This window comes from Lytechinus variegatus, chromosome 6 (assembly GCF_018143015.1).
Source record: "Lytechinus variegatus isolate NC3 chromosome 6, Lvar_3.0, whole genome shotgun sequence".
NCBI lineage: Eukaryota > Metazoa > Echinodermata > Echinoidea > Temnopleuroida > Toxopneustidae > Lytechinus > Lytechinus variegatus.
In genome coordinates this window covers 5,505,909-5,529,738 of record NC_054745.1, presented here as the reverse complement: position 1 = coordinate 5,529,738, position 23,830 = coordinate 5,505,909, and the positions used below count along the sequence as shown (strand labels likewise).

The 23,830-nt window shown below is 36.9% G+C and overlaps 1 protein-coding gene and 1 long non-coding RNA gene across 2 annotated transcripts; one reads left to right on the top strand and one right to left on the bottom strand.

Moving 5' to 3' along the window:
• Positions 1-4,584: 4,584 nt before the first annotated feature.
• LOC121416905 lies at positions 4,585-7,868 on the bottom strand. Its single transcript, XR_005970270.1, has 4 exons — positions 7,580-7,868; positions 6,304-6,383; positions 5,693-5,869; positions 4,585-5,152 (listed from the first exon to the last, which is right to left on the bottom strand). It is a non-coding gene; the product is annotated as an uncharacterized LOC121416905 (long non-coding RNA).
• Positions 7,869-22,705: 14,837 nt separating this feature from the next.
• Positions 22,706-23,554, top strand: LOC121416751. Its single transcript, XM_041610208.1, has one exon. The coding sequence runs from the start codon at positions 22,706-22,708 to the stop codon at positions 23,552-23,554; it is 849 nt and encodes a 282-aa protein (XP_041466142.1).
• The last annotated feature ends 276 nt before the right edge of the window (positions 23,555-23,830 follow it).

Below are 23,830 nucleotides of genomic sequence, written 5' to 3'. Positions count from 1 at the left end.
TTTGTTGAGGTTTGTCAACTTTCTCTCTGATCGTGAGTAGCGAAAAACCCCGGGGGGGGGGCCACTTCCATTCACGAGTGGATACCATGCGCGACCATGGGGTCTCGAAAAGCACCCTAAACACGTAATTTCCATATTCTGAAAATGCACCCCTTAACAAGTATTGGCGTGTGAAACCCTACCCTTAACAAGTATAGGAAACAAAACGATACTCTTGGCAAATATTCCCTGAAATGAACCCCTAAACAAGTACAGGAATGTTTTATTATTACGGGTCCTTCGGTCGTCGATCGGCTACTTTGGTTTAGTGCGACCCCACCTTCTACACCTCGCGCAAATAGGACTCTAAACACGTAGTGTTGGGGCAAAAAGGACATCCTTTATAAAACATTTTTATTTTGTTTTATCATCCCCGCAAATTCGACCCTAAACACGTAATTTTCCTAGCGAAATAGATACCCTTTTTTCATTATTTTTGTGTTTTTGACACCCTTATCACGTTACGTACGTAACGTGCCCTATCGTGAAAAGGACATCCCTTTTACGTGTTTTTTTGGTCGCGCATGGTATCCACTCGTCAATGTAAGTGGCCCCCCCGGGCGAAAAACGGATTAAAGATTCGGGTGCTTTTCATCGCAATATTAGTAGCTCGGCCCCCGTAGTTGCCGGGGCGCTTCAGACCCGAAGATATCCCCAATCATGGAAGTGTGCATGTACAGCCAAAGAGCCGAGCTTGGCTGAGTTTACTCCAACGACTTGTAGGATTAAGCCTGTTAATTAATCGATCAAAGAAGAATGTCTATTGCTGCTCTCCTTCAGACAAAATTAGATGAAGCTTTACATCGTAGGATCTGCCCTTCTACTTTTTTGAAATAAATATATTTATTTTCCATGGTGTGTAGCTTGGTTTTAAGTGGTAATAGGCTTCAATTTCTTGACTTGTAGATGTTCGATTCATAATTCAGGCTAAAATTGCATGTATAGTACACATGCACAGGCGCTGCAGGGGGGGGGGGGTCGGGCGTTTTTTGCCCCTGCCCCCAAAATGTATTAAGGGAAAATATACATGGGGGCCAGCTTGGGACGATATAATCCCGGCCCCCAAAATGTTCAAAAGCATGGCTCTACGCAGCAGTTGCCCCCCCCCCCCTGGAATTTTTGAAAATTTAATTTTACAGAAAACTTTTATATCCACTATAAATGTGCATGAAACTTTCAGTTTCTCTTTCAAAAATGCAAATTTGGTTAAGTATACAGTGTTTACTATGTAAGTATTCAACTTCATATGGCAAATAATAAAACCCACTTCACAGAGGGATATTATATTTCAAAACAAGTATTTTTACTATTGAATTCTATCTTGTGCATATGCATTTTCCTGAGATGAATGGACTATGGAGATATGAGAAAAATGGAGATGTTGAGAGGGATGGAAATGAGAGGAATAGAGTTGATGAGGGTGATGGAGATAATGGGAGGAATGAAGGTAATGGAGATGAGGGATGGAGGGGAACTGAGGATGGAGATGAAAGGATAGAGTGATGGAGATGGTGAGACGAGGGATGGAGATAAGGGAGATGATTAGAGGAGAGATGTAGATGAGAGGGATACCGGTACATATAAATAAGAGGAGTGATGAAGATTAAAGGGGGATGATCATTACTATAGTCATCAACATTACCATCATCATCATCAACACTAACATCACCATTGCCATCATCTTTATTGTCATCAACCTCATCATCACCACCAACATCGTCACCACCATTACATGTATAACCACCACCACACTTGTCACCATCAGCAACATCATCCTCATCACCACCAAAGTCATCTTGATCATCTTCATGATTATTTCATCCAAATCAGAAAAAAGGGCAAAAGACTACTCTTCTTTTATCATTTCTGTATATCTTTAATTTGCATGAAACCATCCTGCACCTTGGAAAATCACACCAGGAAATTACATAAAAAAACACACTGAAAATCTAATAATCGGCATTTTAAAAACATTGCAAAATTACAAACATTTGTGAAATAATAAGGTCTAAGTTTTGATATATTGCCACATCATTCTTGTATTACAATACAATAATGGCCCAAATGAATAATTATTATTGTTAATTATTAGCTGGTATTTTTCTGGTTGCCTGAGTCGAGCTCTACTTGTGAGGCTACCTGGTTTCCCAAACTAGGCCATCAGGTTATCCTTTGGGGTCAACTGAAATTGTATTTTTTCCAAGAAAATGCATTAATTGCCCTTTTAATTTGTTTCATTCATGCTCCCTAAATGTGCATGTGCCAGGCCAAGCTAGTGTTTTCCTGTTTGCCAGAGTTGAGCTCTACTCATAAGGCTACCTGGTTGCCCTAGCTAGGCTGTTGCCCTGGGGACACTTGAAAATAATACATAAAAAAAACAAGGTGAACCACCAGTCTCGCCTGATATCACAATCAAACTAAAGTGTATGCTATATGATTTTTTGACCTTATTATCCTCTTGGACATGCATATGGTATTTAATCCCCATCTGTGCAAAGTGTAAACACAACTGATGCAAAAAAAAGAGCAATTAGAATTGATGACCCTCATGGACACATTTGCACATTTTGGGGCATGCAATAAACTTTCTGTGAGCTATCAAAGTTCTAATCTTAACCCTAAAAAGACTGGGGGGGGGCTGATTCAGCCCCCCCCCTCGACATTTTTCGCGATAAATCCGCCGCGAGAAATTTTTTTACCGCGTGGCTCGCTGACTTTTTACTTTCAAGTCTCGCGCAACTTTTGAGACCAAAATTGTGACCCCCTGGTACGCGGTTCCAAAATTACGCAACATTTTGTAAGTGCATGCAGACCCAAAATTACTCAAAAACGTGAATTTGTGTACAAATCAAATGCAAATAGTGTTCTTAGCCAAAATTCATAAATGTATCATTATTTTTCCTTTTACTGCTTAAAATCAATTATTTTTATATTTTTTATGGTCAAAATAAAGTCCCCGAAAATTTCCATTGAAAAAAAAAAAGTAAAAAAACAAAGAAATACATAAGAAATTTAGAAAACAATAGAATACATCAGAAAATAAATGTGATTTTGAATTTTTTAAAAATCAATTTGATCAGATGCCTATCTAGAGTATGTGAAACAAAAATTAGCATTTCAGGGGCATTATTTTATTAATTAGAGCAAACTTATGATTTTACGCATAAATTAGCATAATTAACGAGACATGAGATTTTTGCAGAATTTGATGTTATAGTTTTGTAGATATTGCCATGGGTAACGCGTGTGCCAATTTTCATCGCGGTCGTGCGATCGACAGACGAGATCATAAGGGGGGTCTGAATCAGCCCCCCCCCCCCAGTCTTCTTAGGCGTCGAAATAGCCCAGTCTATTTAGGGTTAAGCATTTGAAATAGACAATTTAAATCATGTGAGAATATTTTACATGAAAAAGTAAATGAGGAATTTGCATTTGATGCGTCCTGATTAAATAGTGCTTTTTTTATTAAACAATAATTGAAGATACATGTAGTCTGTGAAAGAAACTAAATCTGATGAAAGTTCATTTCAAATACTTCATGTGAAATTCTTAGTAATAATGTGCTCTTTTAACCGGGCTTTTAACCCTAAAACCCGGGGAGGGGGCATAGAACTATGGTGGTGGGGTGAAACCCCCTCCCTCAACATATTCCACAACCATTCCGCTGTGCGAAATTTTACGACCGTTCTACTCGCCGACTTTTTACTTTGAAGTCTTGAAAATCTTTTGAGATCAAATTTACGATGCATGGGCATGCTGTTGGAATTTACTCAACATTACATAAGTGCATGTCAGACCCAAATTGCTCCAAAATGTGATTTTGTGTACAAAGTCAATGTTGAATTTTCTCATCTTCTTCATTTGGACATGATTGTTTTTACTTTCACAGGTGAAATTACTTGATTTCAGCATAATTATGCTTCGAAAAATGTTCTGCTATAATTTTGGCAAATAACAAGTTTGAAAAACAAAGATATACATAAGAAATTCATAAAACAATAAAATACATAAGAAATTCATTTTCAATCTAGGATTTTTTTTTTCATTTTGATTGTTATCAGTGGTATAAAAGTATGATCTATGCAGAAATTAGCATAATTAATTAATATAAAAGATCTGACGATTTCGGAAAAATTAACCAAACTGCATTGCACATGACATCCCCCACTATTATCATACCAATTTTCAAGGCGTTCATGTGATCATTGGCAGAGATCTCAAGGGAGGTTGATTCAACCCCCCCCCCCCACCCCTGTAAAAAAAGTGTTAAAAAAAGAAGACACAAATAATGAAATTCTTACTTGTACATTACAAAAAGAAATACCTGTTCTAGAGCAAGTACACTGTACAACAAAAAGTTAATGTGAATGGATAGAGAAAAATAAAACATGCATGACACTGAAAACGTCAAAATAGGATGTAAAATAAGAAATTAATCGGGTGATAAAACAGGTGATATGCAAACAAGTCTATGTCACACACTCACTCTTTCTTCTGTATATCAATATATGAGATATATTATAATGCTTGATTTTTACAGAATTCACAATTATGAGAAAACTCTTCATTGAGTATAGGTTGCCACAATGGCTTTTTACAAGTTTCAGGGAGAAATCAAACCATACTACACTTGTACTTTATACACATTATGAGGGGGGAATGCATGATACTAGTATATTACAAAAAGAAAACACTGAGTGGAGAACGTCACTTTGTCACTCATTTGCATACTGACCCGGATGTGCATATATCTGTTTTGTGAAAATAAGCGAAACTTCAAAATGTCAAAACTTTCTCATTTTACATCAAATTCTGATGAAATTTTCAGTGTTATGCTCATTGGACTTTTCTCTATTATATCAAAGAAACTTTTTGTTGGGGTGGACTTGCCCTTCAGGAAAGTACAAGGCTTGTTTCAGGAATTCCTCTATAGACATGGGTCCCATCGATCACTCACACAGTTGTTGTTGGGTAGCCTCAATCTCATCTCTTGTTGTTGAAGTTCTCACAAAACCTCTTTCTTCTTGCTATGGCTTGTGAAACATCTTTGATCACTCACAAACAGATGATTGCAACACTGATGCCTCATCACCATGTATTCCCTGAAATTATCCTGTAAATGAAGATATATTGCCAGAAGTTGCATCTTACTCTGTGTTTTTATTTTTATTTTTTAAGATGACAAAGAGAAAACAAAATGTAACTATTCTATTGTCTTTACATTGTAAGATTTGAAAAAAAGACTGGTTCTCATATGGAATCCTTTAAAAATTACTTTACTGGTCTAAAGGCTAAACCTATCCATATCCCATACACATTTGTGTGACAAACATACATTGAGCATAGCTGATGCAATACTTTTTTCAAATAACCAAGATAATGATGCAACCTTTCTTTTTCTTTAATGTTAATTAGGGATTTGGAAGAATCTGTCCACAATGGATGACAAAACATATACATGTAGTTCTAATTTACATTTCTGATTATATTATCATATGCTCAGTTCATTGTAAATTAAAAACAGGCAGTTGCCAATATTTATTATCACTTTTTACATTGAGTCTTCCTTCTTACAAGAATATCACTAATATTTGCATACACTAGGCTTGTCTTGAGATGTTATTGTCATATAACTTTCTTATTAAAAAAATACAGCATACAAAAGCAGAATTGTCAATACTTGCAGAGAGAAAGGTAGTCTATCACGAGGCCCTTTGTCCCTCTTCAGGCTCAGATCATCTTCAAGCATGTTGATGAGGTAGTGTGTGGTCTCTTTTAAAAAGTTTCCTCCTGTCAACGACTCCTAATTGCAGTTCTTGTTGGCATATTCCTATTGAGTTAGAGTGAGAAGCAAAAGAAAATATTTAAACATTGAAAAAAAAAACTATGTATTCTTAACTACCTTTACTGTGTACTGTTGAAATTAATAGGCCTACCTTTTAAATCTGCATATTTGGTCAGTTGACTTTTTTTGCCCACAACCTAATCAGATCGCCATTCTCATAAAGTTAAATTTAAATTGATCAACTGGATCTACACATATTTGACATTTAGGTATTATACTCTATGACCATGTGACACGGAATTTAGATCAATTCAGTCACTGTCAGATGTGTACATCAACTAAGATTGAAATTGATCAAAATAAGTGGTTCTTTATTATGACAACAAATTTTAAGATAAAAAATTTTTAGACGGTGACAAAGAGAAAATTTAGAAAATAGACAATAGTCCACATAGAAACAAAAAATAAAATGAACATACCTCTCTAACAATCCTCATTTAATAGTCTCTCAGGACAGCCTGTGCATGTTGTAAGATGTTTTCATCCATTCAAAAATTTACTGCGGAAATAAACAAAGTACAGGTAGATCTACATTAAATTACTTTTAAATCTAATGGACATGAAACATAATTCAACATCTCTTCAAACCTATCAGATTTCTAACCAAAATGTAAATTCTTATTATCATTTGGGGTGATTTGTTTAAAATAATCCATTCAATTAATTGTTCTACGGTGCTTCATAATGTAGCTCATCGTATTGTAGCTACATCATGTAAACAAAGCGAGTCAAGCCTATTGTATTACGCAGTGCGCAGCAAGGGATGGGAAGATTTTGCAATGGCCACCAGATCAATCTGATTATTTAGGCCCTATACTAGAATATCTACCGTATTCCTTTTATTATATAAGGTGTAAAAAAGGTATACAAATTAAATTCAGTGTATTTAACAAATTGGCAGTGATGTGGATATTGAAGGGGATTCCATCATTAACATTGTTTACCAACTTCGACACACACTGACACAGCCCTGGCCTACATGTAGGGCCTACCCAAGGCCAGGGGCTAGACTAGCGTGTCTAACTTGGGCTACGGCTTCATGATGAAAAAAAATTATAAAAAATATCAGATTTAGAGTCCTCGAGCAGAGGGGCGCGAGGCTAGATCTTCTTCTCTCAAGTTGGATCTGAATATGTGAATTTCGAAAAATATTTTTTGTGATCACTAGACTACTTGGTGACAGGATCTAAGGTAGACACAGTTATGAAGTGTTTTCCCATTCACTAAAAATTGACCCAATATTTTTTATGCTGTTTAGTTACAAACATGTCTGCAATTTTGTGCATGCAGTTACTTTAATCAGACTAGCCTAGATACTAAAAATTAATATCAAGCTAAGCTAAGGTAAAAATTAAGAATAATTTTTTTTTAATTTTGCACAATTGTGGTTGAAAGTCTGACTACTTGGGCGGCTTTGTCATTTTATCGCTATGCAGCAAGATATCATAATGCCTTCTCCTGAGCGAGTCGGTGCCGGTGGGACAGCTCTTCGTTATCTCTTGACAGGACACAAAACTACACGCGTGGGACTAAAAAATAACTTGCGTGCGATAATGCTTTTCCCATCCCAAGTCCACCGTTCCGCTCTTAACTCTGCATGCATTTACAGCATTAATTATAACATTTCTTCACAAACAAATACATGCAGACGTAGAAAAAACATTCATCTTCGCTATAAAATGGTAAATTACTTACGATGTTCTCACGGCTCGGCAAATACCGATATTAAACGCTTTGCTCCTCTTCATTTCGTGCAAAGCTATTTATCGTCGTCTATGCACTTGCTCAGCAGTAGCTCAGCAATGTACCGAAATACTGTTCTGTGATTGGTCAATCTGCCTAAAAACCATGGTTTTCCTAAAACCCACGGTTTGAAACCACCTAAAACAGTTGACTCAAAATCATGCCGAAAACCCACGGTTGAAACCATGGTTTCATTTGAAACCACCTTTGTGAATACCAAAATCAGCAAAACCCACGGTTGAAACCATGGTTTCTGCAGAAACCACCTTTGTGAATTCGGGCCATTAAGTTCATGTATGTTTTGCTATATGCAGCTGTTCGTTTATGGCGTCACTAATAAATTTTAAAGAGTTCAGAAACGCTTTCAAAAAGATTTATACACGCCTGATAGCCCCTCCCCTTTGGTTTGTTTCGGTTCGCCGTTCATTGTGATGCAACAATAAGCTTGTCTAATGTTGGTTTACCGTTCATTGTGACGCAACAAGAAGCCTGATTAGTTTTGGTTTGCGGTTTATTGTGACGTAACAAATTTGCTTGGCAACAACATGCGCGCTACTGGATGTGCACCCCTGTTGCACACGGACATCACATGCACATCATGTGATCCCGGTGGCGCGGAATCGCGTCGCGCGGAATCGCGTTATTCTTTCGTGGCTTTTGTCGAGATAGGACGTGTATGTCTCGTCTGGAACAATTTAAAATAGGTTTTCAACGGAGATGAACGTCCAAAATATTCGCTTCGACGGTTGGAACGAATGATGAGAATGTGACTCAAGCTGCTAGATGGAATTCAGTTCATTCGGCTTTTCATAAGCTTAGGCTTTTTATTGAGACTGAGATTCTTGTCGTTAACGAGCAGGATTCGGGACTGGCAACAAAATAATTGAGCACGGGCCCTGGCCCTAGGCTAGAGACTCACTAGGCCCAGGCCTACATTGGCAACGAAATCTTGCATAAGTTAGACATTGTCGGCGACGCCATTGATACAGTCGACTTATGATTCATCATGATCATCCAATATGAGTACCAGGTCCTACTCCTGAGTCCTAGCTCCCGAGTCTGCCGTGAGTGACTGTGAGTTGAGGCGACGGTCTGGATTGGCAATGGCAGACGGAACGGGGACCGGGGTTCTTGTGGTCGGTAACACTACCAGACAATTCACAAGTTCCTGTCTCTACAAGACCTAGCCTATCCGGTGAGTACGGTAGCAAGATTAGATCTAGGCTAGACTCAGTCTAGATTTAGGCCTACGGTCTGGTGTTAAATAATAGGTCTAGGCCCTAGATCTTGTGCTAACTTAGTCTTAGAGTACAAGTTCGGCTTAAATGAATCGTAGAAGAGGCCCACTTTGTAACGAGCAGGGAGGTCTGTCTAGGCCTGGCTTTAGATTTCGTAAAAAATCATGTTCTTATTGGTCAGTTGTTAGGCTCTGAGTCCTTTTCATTTCAATTTCATCGGCCAGTAGAGACATGGCTGTGGTTAATATGGATGTAAATACATTCTTCAGCCGGTGGTTGGAAATTGGGGTTAGTCTTCCTCAGTAAATGCCTACATTGAGGTTTTAAAACTTCGGCCAGTAGAGGCCGATATAAAAATTGGTTCTAAAATTACAGGTTAATTGGTGCGAATTACAGAGGGTCTGCTAGGGATTGGCGAAAGGTTCGAACTTTTTCGGTATTGATAAATAACTGAGTGAGAAATGTCACTTCGTTATAAATTTACAAGTAGGGCCTAGTCTACTACAGGTACTCGAGTAGACTTACCATGCACATAATAATCGGAGGTAATTTCGAAAGGGTTTCAATGAGCAGTTCGTTATAATATTATAGGCCTCCTAATAAGAAACCTTTATTTAATGGGAGTCTATTAATGGGATTTTATTTGTGAAAAGGAAATAGAAAAAGCACTTCACAATTGAACCTATTTATACCTCATGGTTCAAGGTATATCAAATAGGCCTATCTGGCTGGTCAGTGATTTGAACTGAGATAAAATCGACGATATTTTAAAAAGAAGGATAATTATAGTACATTTGGTATAAATGATTAAGGCGGCAAATAAAATAATAAACGAGGAGGAGCTAATTCCTGGAAGGCATTGAGTGTAATGGGCCTGTATGGGAAAGTCCAAAATCTTGTACATGCACTATGCTGTCATCCCCCCCTTGCTTTCGAGGTACACAATACGGATGCCTTAATGCAATAAGCCATGTAGGTAAACTGGCAAATCAAACGAAATTTACCGATTGCACAATCAGAAACCAGGTTACAAAAGACAGCTCCTTTTTACAGCGTGTGAAATATGTTGTTGGTGGCCGTTGATTATGAAAATGTTTCTAATGGGCTGTATGCAATAATTTGGCTCGATTATTTCTGCAGTGATATAGAGCTAAACTGAATACTGAAATAATTATGATAATATATAATCAAAAGATAATAGTTATAGTCATTTGAAACAGATTATTTGAAGCTTAATCTGGTTTTGAAATATTATAAGTTCGGACACGCAAATGTATGCAGATGATATTGCATCGCTGGTTGGGTTTGTACTGTAAGGAATTTGAAAATTAAAGTTAGAAGATGTTTCATTAAAAGATGAAACATAAGGAGCAGTATCACTGATTATTCCATGATTATGAAGGCGGCTTTCAAATGTTTCGGGTAGCTGCTCCTTTCGTGTTAAGCTCATAATAAGTGATAAATCGAAAGGAAAAGCAGAGGGACAAACCCGTTTGGTGCTTGATACAGACTTAGGTGTTCTGCCCAGGCCTTTTTTCTTGTTTTCTTTTGCAGAGTCGGCTCTTTAAATAAAATGGATTCAAGCGGACTACTGCGAGGCAAGGTAGGCTGGCAGGAAGGTTTGATGACAATTGGACCTACTATAGTATGACCGGGAACGCTCCAAGTCTGGCTGCCAAAGAGTTTCCCTTTGGTTGGATCTAGTTCCTGACCAGATAGCCTAGAGTCCATGGTAATGGATGTCATTTTGCCGTTAATACGCTCTTGTAATAAATAGAACTGAACTGGGTATAGCCTGAGAACTATGCTGCCGGGAATTACCCTAATTGGAGCAGTGTTCAACGTCTTTAACTTCAGATAAATTTACCGACAGGTGTGGTTTATAATACGTAGTCCAAGGAATAGAGGTTTTGTTCAGTCAAAAACCTGGTGAACAAACATCTTAGCCTTCAAGGAACAGTTTTGCAGCAGGGAAACCAATTTCATGTTTGAAACATCATGATACAGTGGGCTATCTTGAATGATGAGCCATGATATGAGGAAACTTCATTGGCTGGATGTTATTGATCGATTGTCCACAATTGAATTATTTGTGTGCATAGGGTTTAATTATGCACTGTTATACAGTTATGGCAAATATGACAAGAAAGAGGCAGTACCTCAGTGCGGCATGCAGTGCCGGTTTAGCAATGTTGGGATGCCAGTATTTGTTAACTATATGTTCAAGCTGAGGGCCTTCAGCCACCACTGTTAACTTAGCAAAATTAGTGATCCAATGAATTTCAATTTTGAAGCTTGCAATAGGTTGTATAAAAATCATGATACTTAAGAAAATGGCATATTTTGTCTTCCTTCATATGTATTGTTTAGTTTTGGCATAGTAATTTGAATTTAATTGTGAATAAAGTTCTGACACGGTTGTGTTTTAATGTATTTCTATTGGGAGATTGTTTCCAACAGCTGAATATATTGAAGTGTTTTTCATGCTCTCATACTTGAGATGGATAATTGTTCATATACTTGAATTGAATTTTTCCTATCTGGTTTTGGAATGTAATAAGTGAAATATTCAGGTGCAAACTATCCTGCCTAAGTGTTCTTTGGCGGCGAGCTTTTCGCTCGTTGGAATTTATCAATTTGGGCCTTCATCACACTTGCATATAACTAGAAATGATATTAGCAGTCGTAATACTTGTAATTTCGACCAGGAGCCTCGCTCGATTTTACATGCGGGGAGGTATACCTGAAGGGAAGTGATGGGGGCCCCGGTTGGAAAAACTTTTGCTGGAATCGTTGATGAAAGCTGGGAATGGGCGGTGCACCCTGGGTACATAAAAAACTTCCCCGTCTGATCGGGCATTCCTGACGGCTAGCAAGGGGGGGCTCGTGGCAATGCAGGGGGGACATTCGTTTGTGAGGGGGGTTCTAGCCGTGGGTTAACCCTTCTCTGGCTACTTACTTGGTTTTCACATATTTTGATTCAAGGTTTATGTATGGGGTGCAGATTGCATTTATTCACATAATTCCTCATTCAGCTTAGATTTCAGCACTAGTTCTGTATTTGTGTTACCCTGACTTTACAATTACAATATTCATGATATGATGTGAATTCAGGTGGGTTTTACAATTACAAGATTCATGATATTAATGTGTATTCATGTATTACCATGGAAAATGAGGCATGTAAAACTGACAGTAAATCATGTTGAATAAAAGCCACGAAAAAACGCACGATTCGAATAGTTTAACGATTCTCATTTATCAGGCGTGAATAATGCAATACTTAAAATTCTAATAATTATCTTAATGTTTATGGGTTTTCCTCAAACCTTCATATTTTTTAATTATTATTGTTTCGGCTATCTATACATTAGTTACCGTTTGAAAGAAAGTAATGTAACATTTAAACAACGAAACCGAATCCCAACCGGCATTATTTTTTGTCAAAGTTATTCCTCTGTGACCCCTTATAATAACAAAATGATTTGCTACATCTGTTAAAAGCTACTGAAATCATTCAATTTCATTGATTGATTGATTTTTTTTAATATAAACGGTGCATTGTAATGACAAAACAAACTGTGACATCGGTGTAAGGCTAATTAAATCATTCTATTTGATTGGCTGATTTTAAACTTGTTTTGAATTGTGTTTTTTTTTATTATAACAAGACCTCATGATACATGATCTTGCTCAGTTCCTGCTGATTACAAATTCTTCTGACGGGGAACTTTCTTAAATATTATGCAATCATGGCAGTTTTTTTCATGTGTTTATTTTTAGATTCACTGTTATATATTCTGCTTGCCAATTTATTTATTTCTTGCCAATCATTTGGAGTTTATTTTTTGCTTGTGATTTAATTTTTTCCCCTTTCTGACCAAAATGTCAATTGATTTTTTTTTCCATACAAGCACCCCCTCTTTGAAATTGTTTTCCCTAATAAATAATAATAATAATGGTGGCTACTTATATAGCGCACAGGTCCACTTTTCGGTGCTCATGGCGCTTTAAAAAGGCACTGCTATTATTATTACCCCGGCTAAGCTAGGCAACCGATTACGGTGCAAACAGCTTTTTGAGGAATTACTTCCTGCCGGAACCCATTTACATCACCTGGGTCGAGTGCAGCACACAGTGGATGAATTTCTTGCTGAAGGAAATTACGCCATGGCTGGGATTTGAACCCACGACCCTCTGTTTCAAAGTCCGGAGACTAATCCACTGGGCCACAACGCTAAATAATAATAAATGATAAATATTGTTCTGCTGATATTGCACTTTCTTTTTAACCGTTTGTTTCTTATCTCTCATGAAATTTTAACTGGGACAATTTTCCCAAACTTTAAACAGTTCATAAGCATTAAATTGGTATTTATACAAGAATCAGTATATTTACCCAACTCTGTAAAGTACGCGATTTGTGACTTGATGCTTGTTAAAGATTACTTCGTCAAATTTACTTTGTCGAAGTCAGGGATATTGGGATAAAAAGAAAGAGGTAAGATTTCTTAGGATAGGTGCAAAATGGGGTAAAATATCCTTTTTTGTAAGAAAAAAAGTAGGGTAGAACAAAAAAAAATCGAAAATAAAGAAGAGCCCCAAGATTGGAGGGAAGGGGTAATATTTGTTAATCTTTCATTGACAGTTCGTGGTGTCACCGTGATTTCTCTTATTCCTTGTTTCATGCTAAAGAAACAATTTAATGGAGGACGGGGAGGGGTCCCTGCAATACTTTGAAATTCTATGACCATTTTTATTTTACTTGCTTTACTTTAAGAAGGTGTGGGCGGAAATCTATTCCTGCGTTAACGGTTTTGATTTATATTATTTTATGATTATAGATGTTTGTTTAACATCACGGGATGATAATGTTATATTCCCTGATTTTTATAATAGGGGGCGTTTATTTACCATGGTGTCATAAAAATAACCTGCGAAATTACTCGACCATGTTTGGTTACAAAAACATTGCAATCAATTTTGATTGGTTGAGTGATCGCTACGCATAAAGTCGCGTAATGGAATGAGAAGCGAATCGGGTGTGCACCAGTTAGTTTATCAAAAATCTTCAATTTTCTTCCAGCCTTACTTTAATACTAGCCCTCATTCGAGAATCGAACAGGGAGTTGTTATATTTTGTAGCCTGTAGATTATTTTCTTCTAGGATTTTACTATATGAAGAGGAGCAGCGTCGTTTTAAATAACCAGTTATTAAATGACTGGTCAGTTTCAACTACATGGTGTGATTTTGTAACTACCCCTGCGTGAGTTTTTGTTTTCATGGTCCGTGGTTTTATAATGAACCGTCGCACATTATCAATAAAGGAACCAGAGAGAAACAACTATAAACACTAACATCGGACTCAAACTGTTGGATTTCCAATTTATAAAGAAGTAAGTATAAATCAGAGTAAATTTGTAAATTGCTATTATATACCACAAGGGAAGAAACGGCAAAGAAAGGTAGAGAGGGAATAACAATTAGGGTGTCATCGTTGCTAACATCCGGATCTGTTTCGTAAAGACATAGCCATGGTAACTTTTAAGTTATGGCCATTATAACCATGGTAACATTGATTAGGATTGGCTGCTGAGTCATTTTATACTGGCAGCTATCATAATGATAAAATTACAACTATTTAAGGCCGGTAAGGAAACGGACCCCAGCTCCTTTCAAACTCAGGCTGCACTGTTGGATTTCATATGTATTCATCAGTAGATTACGGAATAGACATATGGGAGTGGAGGGGTGAGAGGGGATATAACGAGAGAGGGAGAGGGGGTGGGCAAATGATGAGTAGTCGGGGTATTTAGCTGATTTCATAGGTTTATATTTTTGTCATTAGCTATCAATTTTCAACATTCAAACAAATACGTATATACATAAATGAAGTATTAAGTTTCATGAGGGTTTAAATCCACTTTTAACCATTCCGAGAAAAATCATGCTCTTTATTCTTCCTTATTGCAATATTTTTTTAATGAAAAGGTAAGTTGTCATGATGCACTCCCCTATTATATTAATGAACATCAAATTGGGTATGAAAGAGCTCTACCGTTCTTCATTTGTTATATTTATATATTTTTTTTAATTATCAAGGATCTAACCCCTTTTACAACCAAAGAGAAATGAATCCAATCCCTTTGAATATTTTTTTTATTATCAAGGATTGTTGTTGTGTTTTGTGTTTATTTTCGTCGAAGCGCCATGAGCACTGAAAGGCGGACCTGTGCGCTATATAAGTAGCCATCGTTATTATCTAACGCATTTTGTAACCAAACTGAAATGAATCCAATCTCTTTTGAATAAAAAAATCTTTTCCACTTCTATTCACGTTTTTATGTGAATTTACAATCAATCTAACCCTTTTTGACACATGAGCTCTGTGGTTGCAAAGGGGGCTAGATCCACTCAAAGAAAACATTTTTATTTTTGGAAATTAGCTTTTCAAATACACATGAAGTAACAACAAAAATAAAAAAAAAATAATGAGCCTAACGTAGCAAATTGGTTATATCACAACAAAAAAAATGCAATAAACCAATATATTTTCCTTCGAAGAAGAATTGAATATTTCTAAAAGCATGGATGAATAAATGCATGCATAAAAATATAGTAATGAAGAAAAGTGACCAGCTCAGAAGCCATGCTTATATAAAACTGGTCTCCCGAAAAGGTAAAGAAGTCCATTACTAGTTAAGAAAACAAATATTCATTAAATTAAACAGCAGTTTATTAGTAGAGTAGGGATTGTACGAAGGTAGAACGAACGCGGAAAGTGGGTATCAGGGAAGACCAAAAAAATGTAGTGTGTACAAATAACAGTAATTCATCCCTTCCCGTTCGCCGGCTGTTCATGTGGGACCCGGTGTCCTCAGATTGCTAGAGCTCCTGTGAGTTGTGTGCTGACTGGGTTTACCCCTTAAATTGTTAGTGAAAGGGGCAGCTAGAGAGCACTGGGTTCCGTATGATGATGGGCTGATGGATGGGTTGGGTTGAATGAACCAGATGTGAAGTTATTATTGCATTGACGCCCAACGGCGACAATGCATTGTTCTTGTTCCATATTCCTATTCCGCAATCTTCTTCTTCTGCCAAAAACCCCATTCACTTAACACATAGAGTTTGTTAACTCTGCCCAGGCCACGTCCCTCATCCAAATTCAACCGAATTTGGCAGGCATTGTTTCCAACAGCCCTAGTTGTGCACCTCCAATTTCATTTCCAAAATCACTCATGCATGACCGTGCAGGCGCCATTTTGTAAATTTCAAGTCCATTTGCATACCATTCCTAATCCCATCCAAACTCCCGTATCCTGCATGCTACAGACTTCTAACAAATTGCAATAGATAGTCCAAGAGTTGCTCTATCATCTGCGATGCATAACTTGACCTTCAAAATGCCATCTTCATGCCCTAAATTCAAATCCGAAATAGCCTTCCTTCAAAAACGTCATATTTATTGAAATGTAAAGTAAAAAAATCGTAAAATGGCCATAACTTTCTTGTTTTGATTCATTTTGGGCTCATTTTTTCAGGAATTGATAACGGTATCATAAAATACATGCTACTCAGTTTTCACGCATCATTGATCTTCCGTCATTGAAATAGCGCCCTCTAAAGTTTCAAAAACGCTAACCTTTGAATGCTCCTCATTACGTCATGCGTGGCCAAACCCGTACCCTTTTTTGAATTTAGAATATTCAAGATATGCCCTTTCATGCCATTAAAAAAAACATATACCTTACAACTGACGAAATATCTGAAAAATGCTCCCGAAAATCAGCAAAATACCCCAAAATGCACTTTAATGTCAGCACAACTTCAACTTGCTCTTATTTCCTTATTATTGAAGCTTATTCTTTCTAACTTGGCGGATATGAGTATTGATATATACTTCAACCGTTTGTCAACCTTTTGTAACAGAAACTGACAAAAATCTGACGTCAGCTTCAAATTATTGTGCAAAACCTTCATTTTTAATGTCTTTCTTTATATGGCATTTACTTCCGGTCTATTGCCTGCGCACAAATAAAAGTGGTATCAATGTCACCGCATTTGAATACTCTTTCCAGTGATACCAAATACGACATAGGTTACAACAGAAAATTTCAAGATAAGTCAATCTGAACATATGGTATACTGCTCACAATGCACACATTTTCAACAACCACGTATGGGCCGCCATATGGTCTAAAATTGTTTACTCGAGAATGTAACTTCCTATGGAGAGCAAAAGGTGCTAAAATCCAATTTGATTAACATGTAATTTTTGTTAGCCCTCCCCTGCCACCGTTCCTCATCCAAATTCATTCTAATTTGGCAGACATGTTATCCATAATTAGTGACCATAACTTTATAAATGGCGCCCTCTATTGCAAAGTCTTAACATAGTTGAATTGCCGTAATTTCCTTGTTTGAATTTATTTTTGTCTCATATTTTCAGGGTTTGCCAATTGTATCATTTCACATAATCCAACTGTGTTTTACGCATCAGTGACCATTCCTTTCAGAAATAGCGCCCTCTAATATTTTGAGAATGTATATCATCTAGAGTTTTCTCTCTATCTCCTTCTGTTTCTTGCCCTCTATTAAATCAGATGCGTCAATGCATGCACATCGTTCTGAAACGATTGCAGTTCTAGTTCTTACATTGTACTTGTTCAGGGTTATTGTGTAGTATTTATAGAAAACTTCTATAAAATCTATATTTTACATTGTAAAAGAGAACTGTTGCTCGGTAAGCGCCATGAGCGTCTACTGACGGTGTGTGCGCTCTACAAAATATACACTATTATTATTATTAACAAAGAAGTATGGGTGGGGACTCCACGAAGAAAAAAGATATAGCAGAATGATAAAGGGATAATTACAATTATTTTACGCACAATATTACTGTATAGTCTTTTCTATACACAACAAAAAAGTAAGTCTCGCCTTGAACAAACATCAATAATTTCCGAACCAATTCGAATTATTGATATATTTTTCCATGAGCGTGTAGGTAATTTCATAGGCTAACCTCTGAGTAAATGTTATGTACGTATTTTACGTCATGCTTCAGTGAGCACCGTCAGAAGGCAAAATGTCACTTTTCAAAAGTCACAAGCCAAATATCATGACTTTGATTCCATTTTACTGGAACTAATTCCACATTCTCATCATGAAAAATAGTCAGAAGGCTTGTAAAATGTACTTTCTAAAGTACGATACAACTTTTTTGCTAAATTTCATGGTTGAATAAACACAAGTCCAAATTTGCAATAATTGAATTTTTTACACATTTATATCACTAAGAATGAAAGAATATGATGACAGTTATTTTTGGGAAGAGTATCTTCAACAATATTCATCGTTTCACGGTTCAATGAACATTTATTAAAAACAAAAAATACGATTTTCAAACATCATAGACAATTATTGTTTCATTTTGGTAACTGAAAATGATATTTTCTCAACTTTTTCGTTATATTCACGACCATTTAACTTGCTTCAATGATTCAAAGGCTTTTAATTAAACATTCACGCTTGAATGAACATGTGGAATGTGATGCTCTCTTTTTTACGTTATTGGAAAAATGCAATTCGTAACTATGGATATCCGTTAAAAACCTCCTTGCATAGTTCATTTGATTTGATGTTTATGAAAATCCCGATGTTTAATGCATCAGTGAGCACATAATATTCGAAAATTATGCAAATGAGAAGAAAGTTCAAAGCCTTGGCCCCACTCTGTGCCGTGTTGAATGGTTATTTTGGTGTGCGCGCCTTTTGGATAGTGTTACTCTGAAGCCATGTGCGTAGTTTCATGAAAAACTGTTGGCAGAAGTAGCACAAACCGTCCATGAAACAAACCCTCATTTCATATTTGTGAAAATTTTGACCTTTTCTCTCATAGACTTGTGTACATTATGGGTGCTTATGTTTAAGCATACTTAACCCCTTATTCAATATGGTGGAACTTATTTTCAAGGCTGTCTTTAGCAATGTCATTTGGCAGTAATGTTTAATAACCTATGGGCAGAATTCTGTGCAAAAATGAAATCAATATGTTTATTCATGGATGAGTGAGCACGCATCAAAGTGGGAAAATTGGTATTTTCAATGTCACAGACTCATTTTAAAGGGTCATAAAGTGCATATTGAGGGCAAATTCGGTTTCAAATGTTTTTGTTTTATCATCCATCATATTTTCTATCACCACACACTTTTCGAACTCAAAACATTTTCATGGTTGAGCGAGCACATTCGAAAACTTAGGAATGAATACTCTTTATACGGCATAAATGCATTCTTTTCGTAACAAATTTTCATGATCAGTTTAATTTATGGGCAAATTAGTGGTGGACCCAGAATCTTAAAATGGGGGAGGGGCCTATAATCGGGGGAGCCAAGAACATTTTCAAATTCTAACATGATCTATAGCAAGTTGTAAATGATACTACCATAACCCCCTATGATGATACGTCACAATACAGGAGCCGCGGAACGGTTTTCAAAGTGGGGGGGGGGGTTGGGGGTAGCTGAGCCAAAAGTGGGAGGGTGGGGGCTGACCATGCAAAAAATCACAATCGTTTGGTCATTTTTGTACATGCTTTTTGAAAAAAGTGGGGGGGGGCTGAACCCCCTCCCCCCCCCCCCCCCGCTTCCGCGGCCCCTGCAATACAATGTGCTCACTTAACCATGAACATACGATATCAAAATTGTGTGTGGAGTGGCTAAATGATGGATAGTAAACCAGTATAACACCATAAAATTCACCTAAAAAACAACTTTTGTCCAACATTGTATTTGCACAATCTGAAACACGACTCTTGTGACTTTCAAAAATGGTCATTTTTAATTCAATCTTTGATTATTCATGCATGACTCAACCGATCAGTTTCATATTTCCTCAGGAGTTGCCTAATGGGTGTAGAAATCCACCTACGAAACATCATATCTCAAAATCATTCCGTTCAAAAGTTACAGCAATTTGATTTAGGGGGGACTTACTTTTTTTGATGTGTATATATATAGCGCCAATTGCAATGCGGTCAATTTATCCTTCATTTCTTAGCATTTTTAGCCAATTGAAATAAAAACAAATATATTTAAACACTTTGTAACAACTTTTGTACCAAAATTATTAATTTAAACCAAGGTAAGCACAATATATTTTTTTTTGTGCCGGACGAACCTGGGGACCGTTTCATGAAAGTTGTCAGCACTAACAAGTTGTCTCTCTCCGACAGTTACCATAGTAACAGTCAGAGGCCAGTGCTTCTCAGCCAATCAAAAGCAAGGATTTCACTAAAATAGTCAGCACTGACAATTTAGTCAGCACTGATCACTTTCACACCCACCCTAATACATTATTGGTTGTAAACCAAGTTTACTTCAAACATCTCCGGCATATTTTCCCTAGGTTTTTAAATTGCTTTAAATAGGTTTCCAATTTATATTTTATTTGATACTTGCTTCTCCATATTTTTCATAATCTTGGCATTGATTAGTAGAAGGAATATGAAGTCATTTCATGCCAATCACAGCTCCGTGTAACGCAGATATTATCCGATAACCCCGCTGTGTGGGGAGGGGGAGGGGCCCAACCATTGAAGGGTTCGTTAATTGCCGTCGCGCGTAGAAAAATCAAGACATAGAAGACGTGTGTTGTGGACACCAGAAGTAAGATCCCAGCACGAGCGAACCACTGGTTAGAAATCCACTGCCAAACGCAGTTCATGGTGCAAGGTTAGTATACTAACCTCGCAATACGTGTAAGTGGGGCGCAACTACACCCTATGAGGTGTTATGGGTAAGGAAAATGTTAAAAATAAGATAAACGATATATTCAGATCATTCTTTCTAGCTGAATTCCATGTGTTCTTCATAATCAACGTCCACTTTATTCCATAATGCTATTTTCAAGTTCTGCGAAAATCATTTTTTCACAATCTTTTCGACAGCAAGTGGTAGTCACTAGAGCCAAAAGATTTTTTGACAATGGTGTCTTAATTTGCTATAAAACTGTTTAATGTGGAAAAAAAATCAGGATATTACAACTATTCATATTTACATTATTATTCCAGATTATTTTTTACGTAGTGTAGTTTTAGTATACAAACTTTGTAGTGAAACGAAATATGATTGAAAATAAAACAATCAAAATTTATATTAAACTCGAAACATCGTCAAGAGGCAGGCCGTAAAATATATCCATGAAAAAGAAAACATATATTATATATATTTTCAAAGAAAATGTTAACTCGACACAATTAGGCTTTTTTGGTGCCGGGTTTGGCGATTGTATTTGCCTTTGATTGTTATATTCCCCCTAAATTATTTTCCTGTTATTAGAATAAACAAAATAACAGTTTATGAAGTTCCACATATGTTTAGTGCGAATTAAATTGAGATTATGTGACTGTGCTATAAATTTTGTGGTTTTATTTTGTCACTTACTAGAATAAAAAATTTAGGCAAATTCGATTTTAATGAATTATTTAAAATAGCGCCCCTCCCCCTTGGTTACAAACTGAGGACCCTGCTCCTCACCGGGATCCGTGCCGCTTCTTAGCCACCTCCAGTCCATCGGCCTGCTTTCCCTTTTCTGTTGAACGGAAATGAATTCTGACTGATCACCAGTTGTAGTATCTCGAGGATTGAACAGCGCAGTTGCCGTAGTGAGCGGAGTTGGGGGCTTGGGTTACCATCATAGTCGTTCCCATGGTGATAGTCACTTATTTTCATTCATATTCTCACCTTATTAACACTGTGTTAACTGGTAAGAGACTAATTTTAATTTCTCAATTGGCCTACACATTATTAAAGAGGAATAAAACCTTTGGAACAAGAAGGCTTGTGTCCAAACAGCAAAATCAAAGAATAAGAACAAAGAAAGTTTGAGAAAAATCGGACAAATAATCAGAAAGTTATGAGCATTTGAATATTGCAATCTCCAATGCTATGGACATGATGGAGATCCTCCCATTGGCAACGCGACAAGGATGTGTGATGTCACACATGAACAACTTTCCCTTTGATGGACTATGAAATACCCTGAAAATGTGACTTTTTGCTTTTTCGTAAGGTGATACAAACTCTTTATCCATGATGTATTCTTTAAAATTATGTATTACATTCCCTCCTATAGAAATAATACATGTTCTACTGATAGATGTAATAAAAGAGGCAATTTAAGAGAAATTTACATGTATACTAAAGTAATGGGGAGAGTTGTTCAAGAGTGACATCACACATCTTTGTCGCATTGCCAATGTGAGGATCTCCATAGCATTAGTGATTGCAATATTCAAAAGCTAATAACTTTCTCATTACTTGTCCAATTTTTCTCAAACTTTCGTTGATCTGTTTCTTTGATTTTTCTGTTTTCACACAAGCTATCTTGGTCCAAAGGTTTCATTCCCCTTTAAGTTCTTGTAAAATAGATAACTATGGCGTATACCTCTTCGATGTCCTCGGGCGAAGAGGATTATTTAGCAGCAGCGAGTAATAGATTTAGGCAAGCGCCAGATGAATTAGTTATATCATCCGATGATCACACTGCCCATGGTAAGGACAGTTATGATGAATCGAATTGTTCTTGGAAAATGGCAATCAATAGAAATTCTATCCGATCGGCTAAGAAAAGGGCAAGGGTTAGGAGCAATAGCGATAGTACTCTAAATAAGAACAGTAAAATGCCAAAATTCTCTACTCCCACGCATTCAAGTAGGAGGGTATTGTTGGCCTTGAAAATAAGAATATTTGCAGAGCAAACCCAGTACAGGTGTTTAAAGAAATTCATAATCTCGTAGGCAATCGATCTGAATGGGAAAGAGAAAGAGAAAAAAAATGCTGATTTTGAAATGTGAGAATGACACACAAGTCATGAAATTGTTGGAACTAGCCAAGCTTGCTGGTGTAGACGTTAAAGCAACGCGTTATGAAGATAATCATGATTTCACAACGAAAGGTGTTATTCATAGGATAGATACACAGATAAGTATTGAGGAAATTGCAGAAGTATTGAAAGATCAGAAGGTAATTCATGCTAAGCGTTTTATGAAGAAAATCAATGGTGAAATAGTACCAACCCCATCAGTTCTCATCACCTTCAAAGGCAAGAATAAACCCGAGACAGTAAACTTTCTGTATGAGCTTAAACGTGTGGACAACTTTAGTCCACCGGTGCCAAGGTGTCACAAATGTCAACTTTTTGGGCACATGAAGGAAAATTGCAAGGGTAAACTGCGATGTGTGAGATGTGGAGGGGAACATGATTTTGAAGAATGCACACAAAAGGAAAATCGAAAATGCTTTAGATGTGGAGATAAACACTCGGCGGCGTATCAAGGTTGCAAAATTTACATAGAGGCAAAACAAATACAAAAGGTTAAATTGAAGGAAAACATAACATACGCACAAGCGACTAGGGTGTATCGCACTCAAAAAAGTGAAATAGTGGAAGAAGCCAGTAAGACCATCAGTACTAGCGATACTAAAGAAAACACTCAAAGGAAACTAAAGAATGTTGGTCCCATTTCAAATTCAATGGCATCTGACCACGAATCAATCCAACAATCAAAGATTCCGCGCCCAATCCGAGTACAAAGGAACAATGAAGGAAGGCGGGAAAGAGATAGGAGTCAGGGCAAGGAACTGATTCCAATAACAAAAAGAAAGATACTGTCAACACATTGAGTGTAGCACCCTTGGATTTCATTATGTTTATTCTATTTGTAATACGTAAGTTACCACAGTCTGAAAACGATGATCAGTTTTTGGAATCTGTTGTACATGCTAGTCGTAATTTCTTAAAGACAGACATAACCATGGAAATGGTCAAGGGTCACCTTAAATAAAACAGTCTGTCTCTGATCTAGTAATAGTCCAGTGGAATGCTCAAGGCATGATTTCACATGGATCGGACTTTCTAACTTCTCTTTTTGATAATAATTTACTGGGTTCCAACCCAGA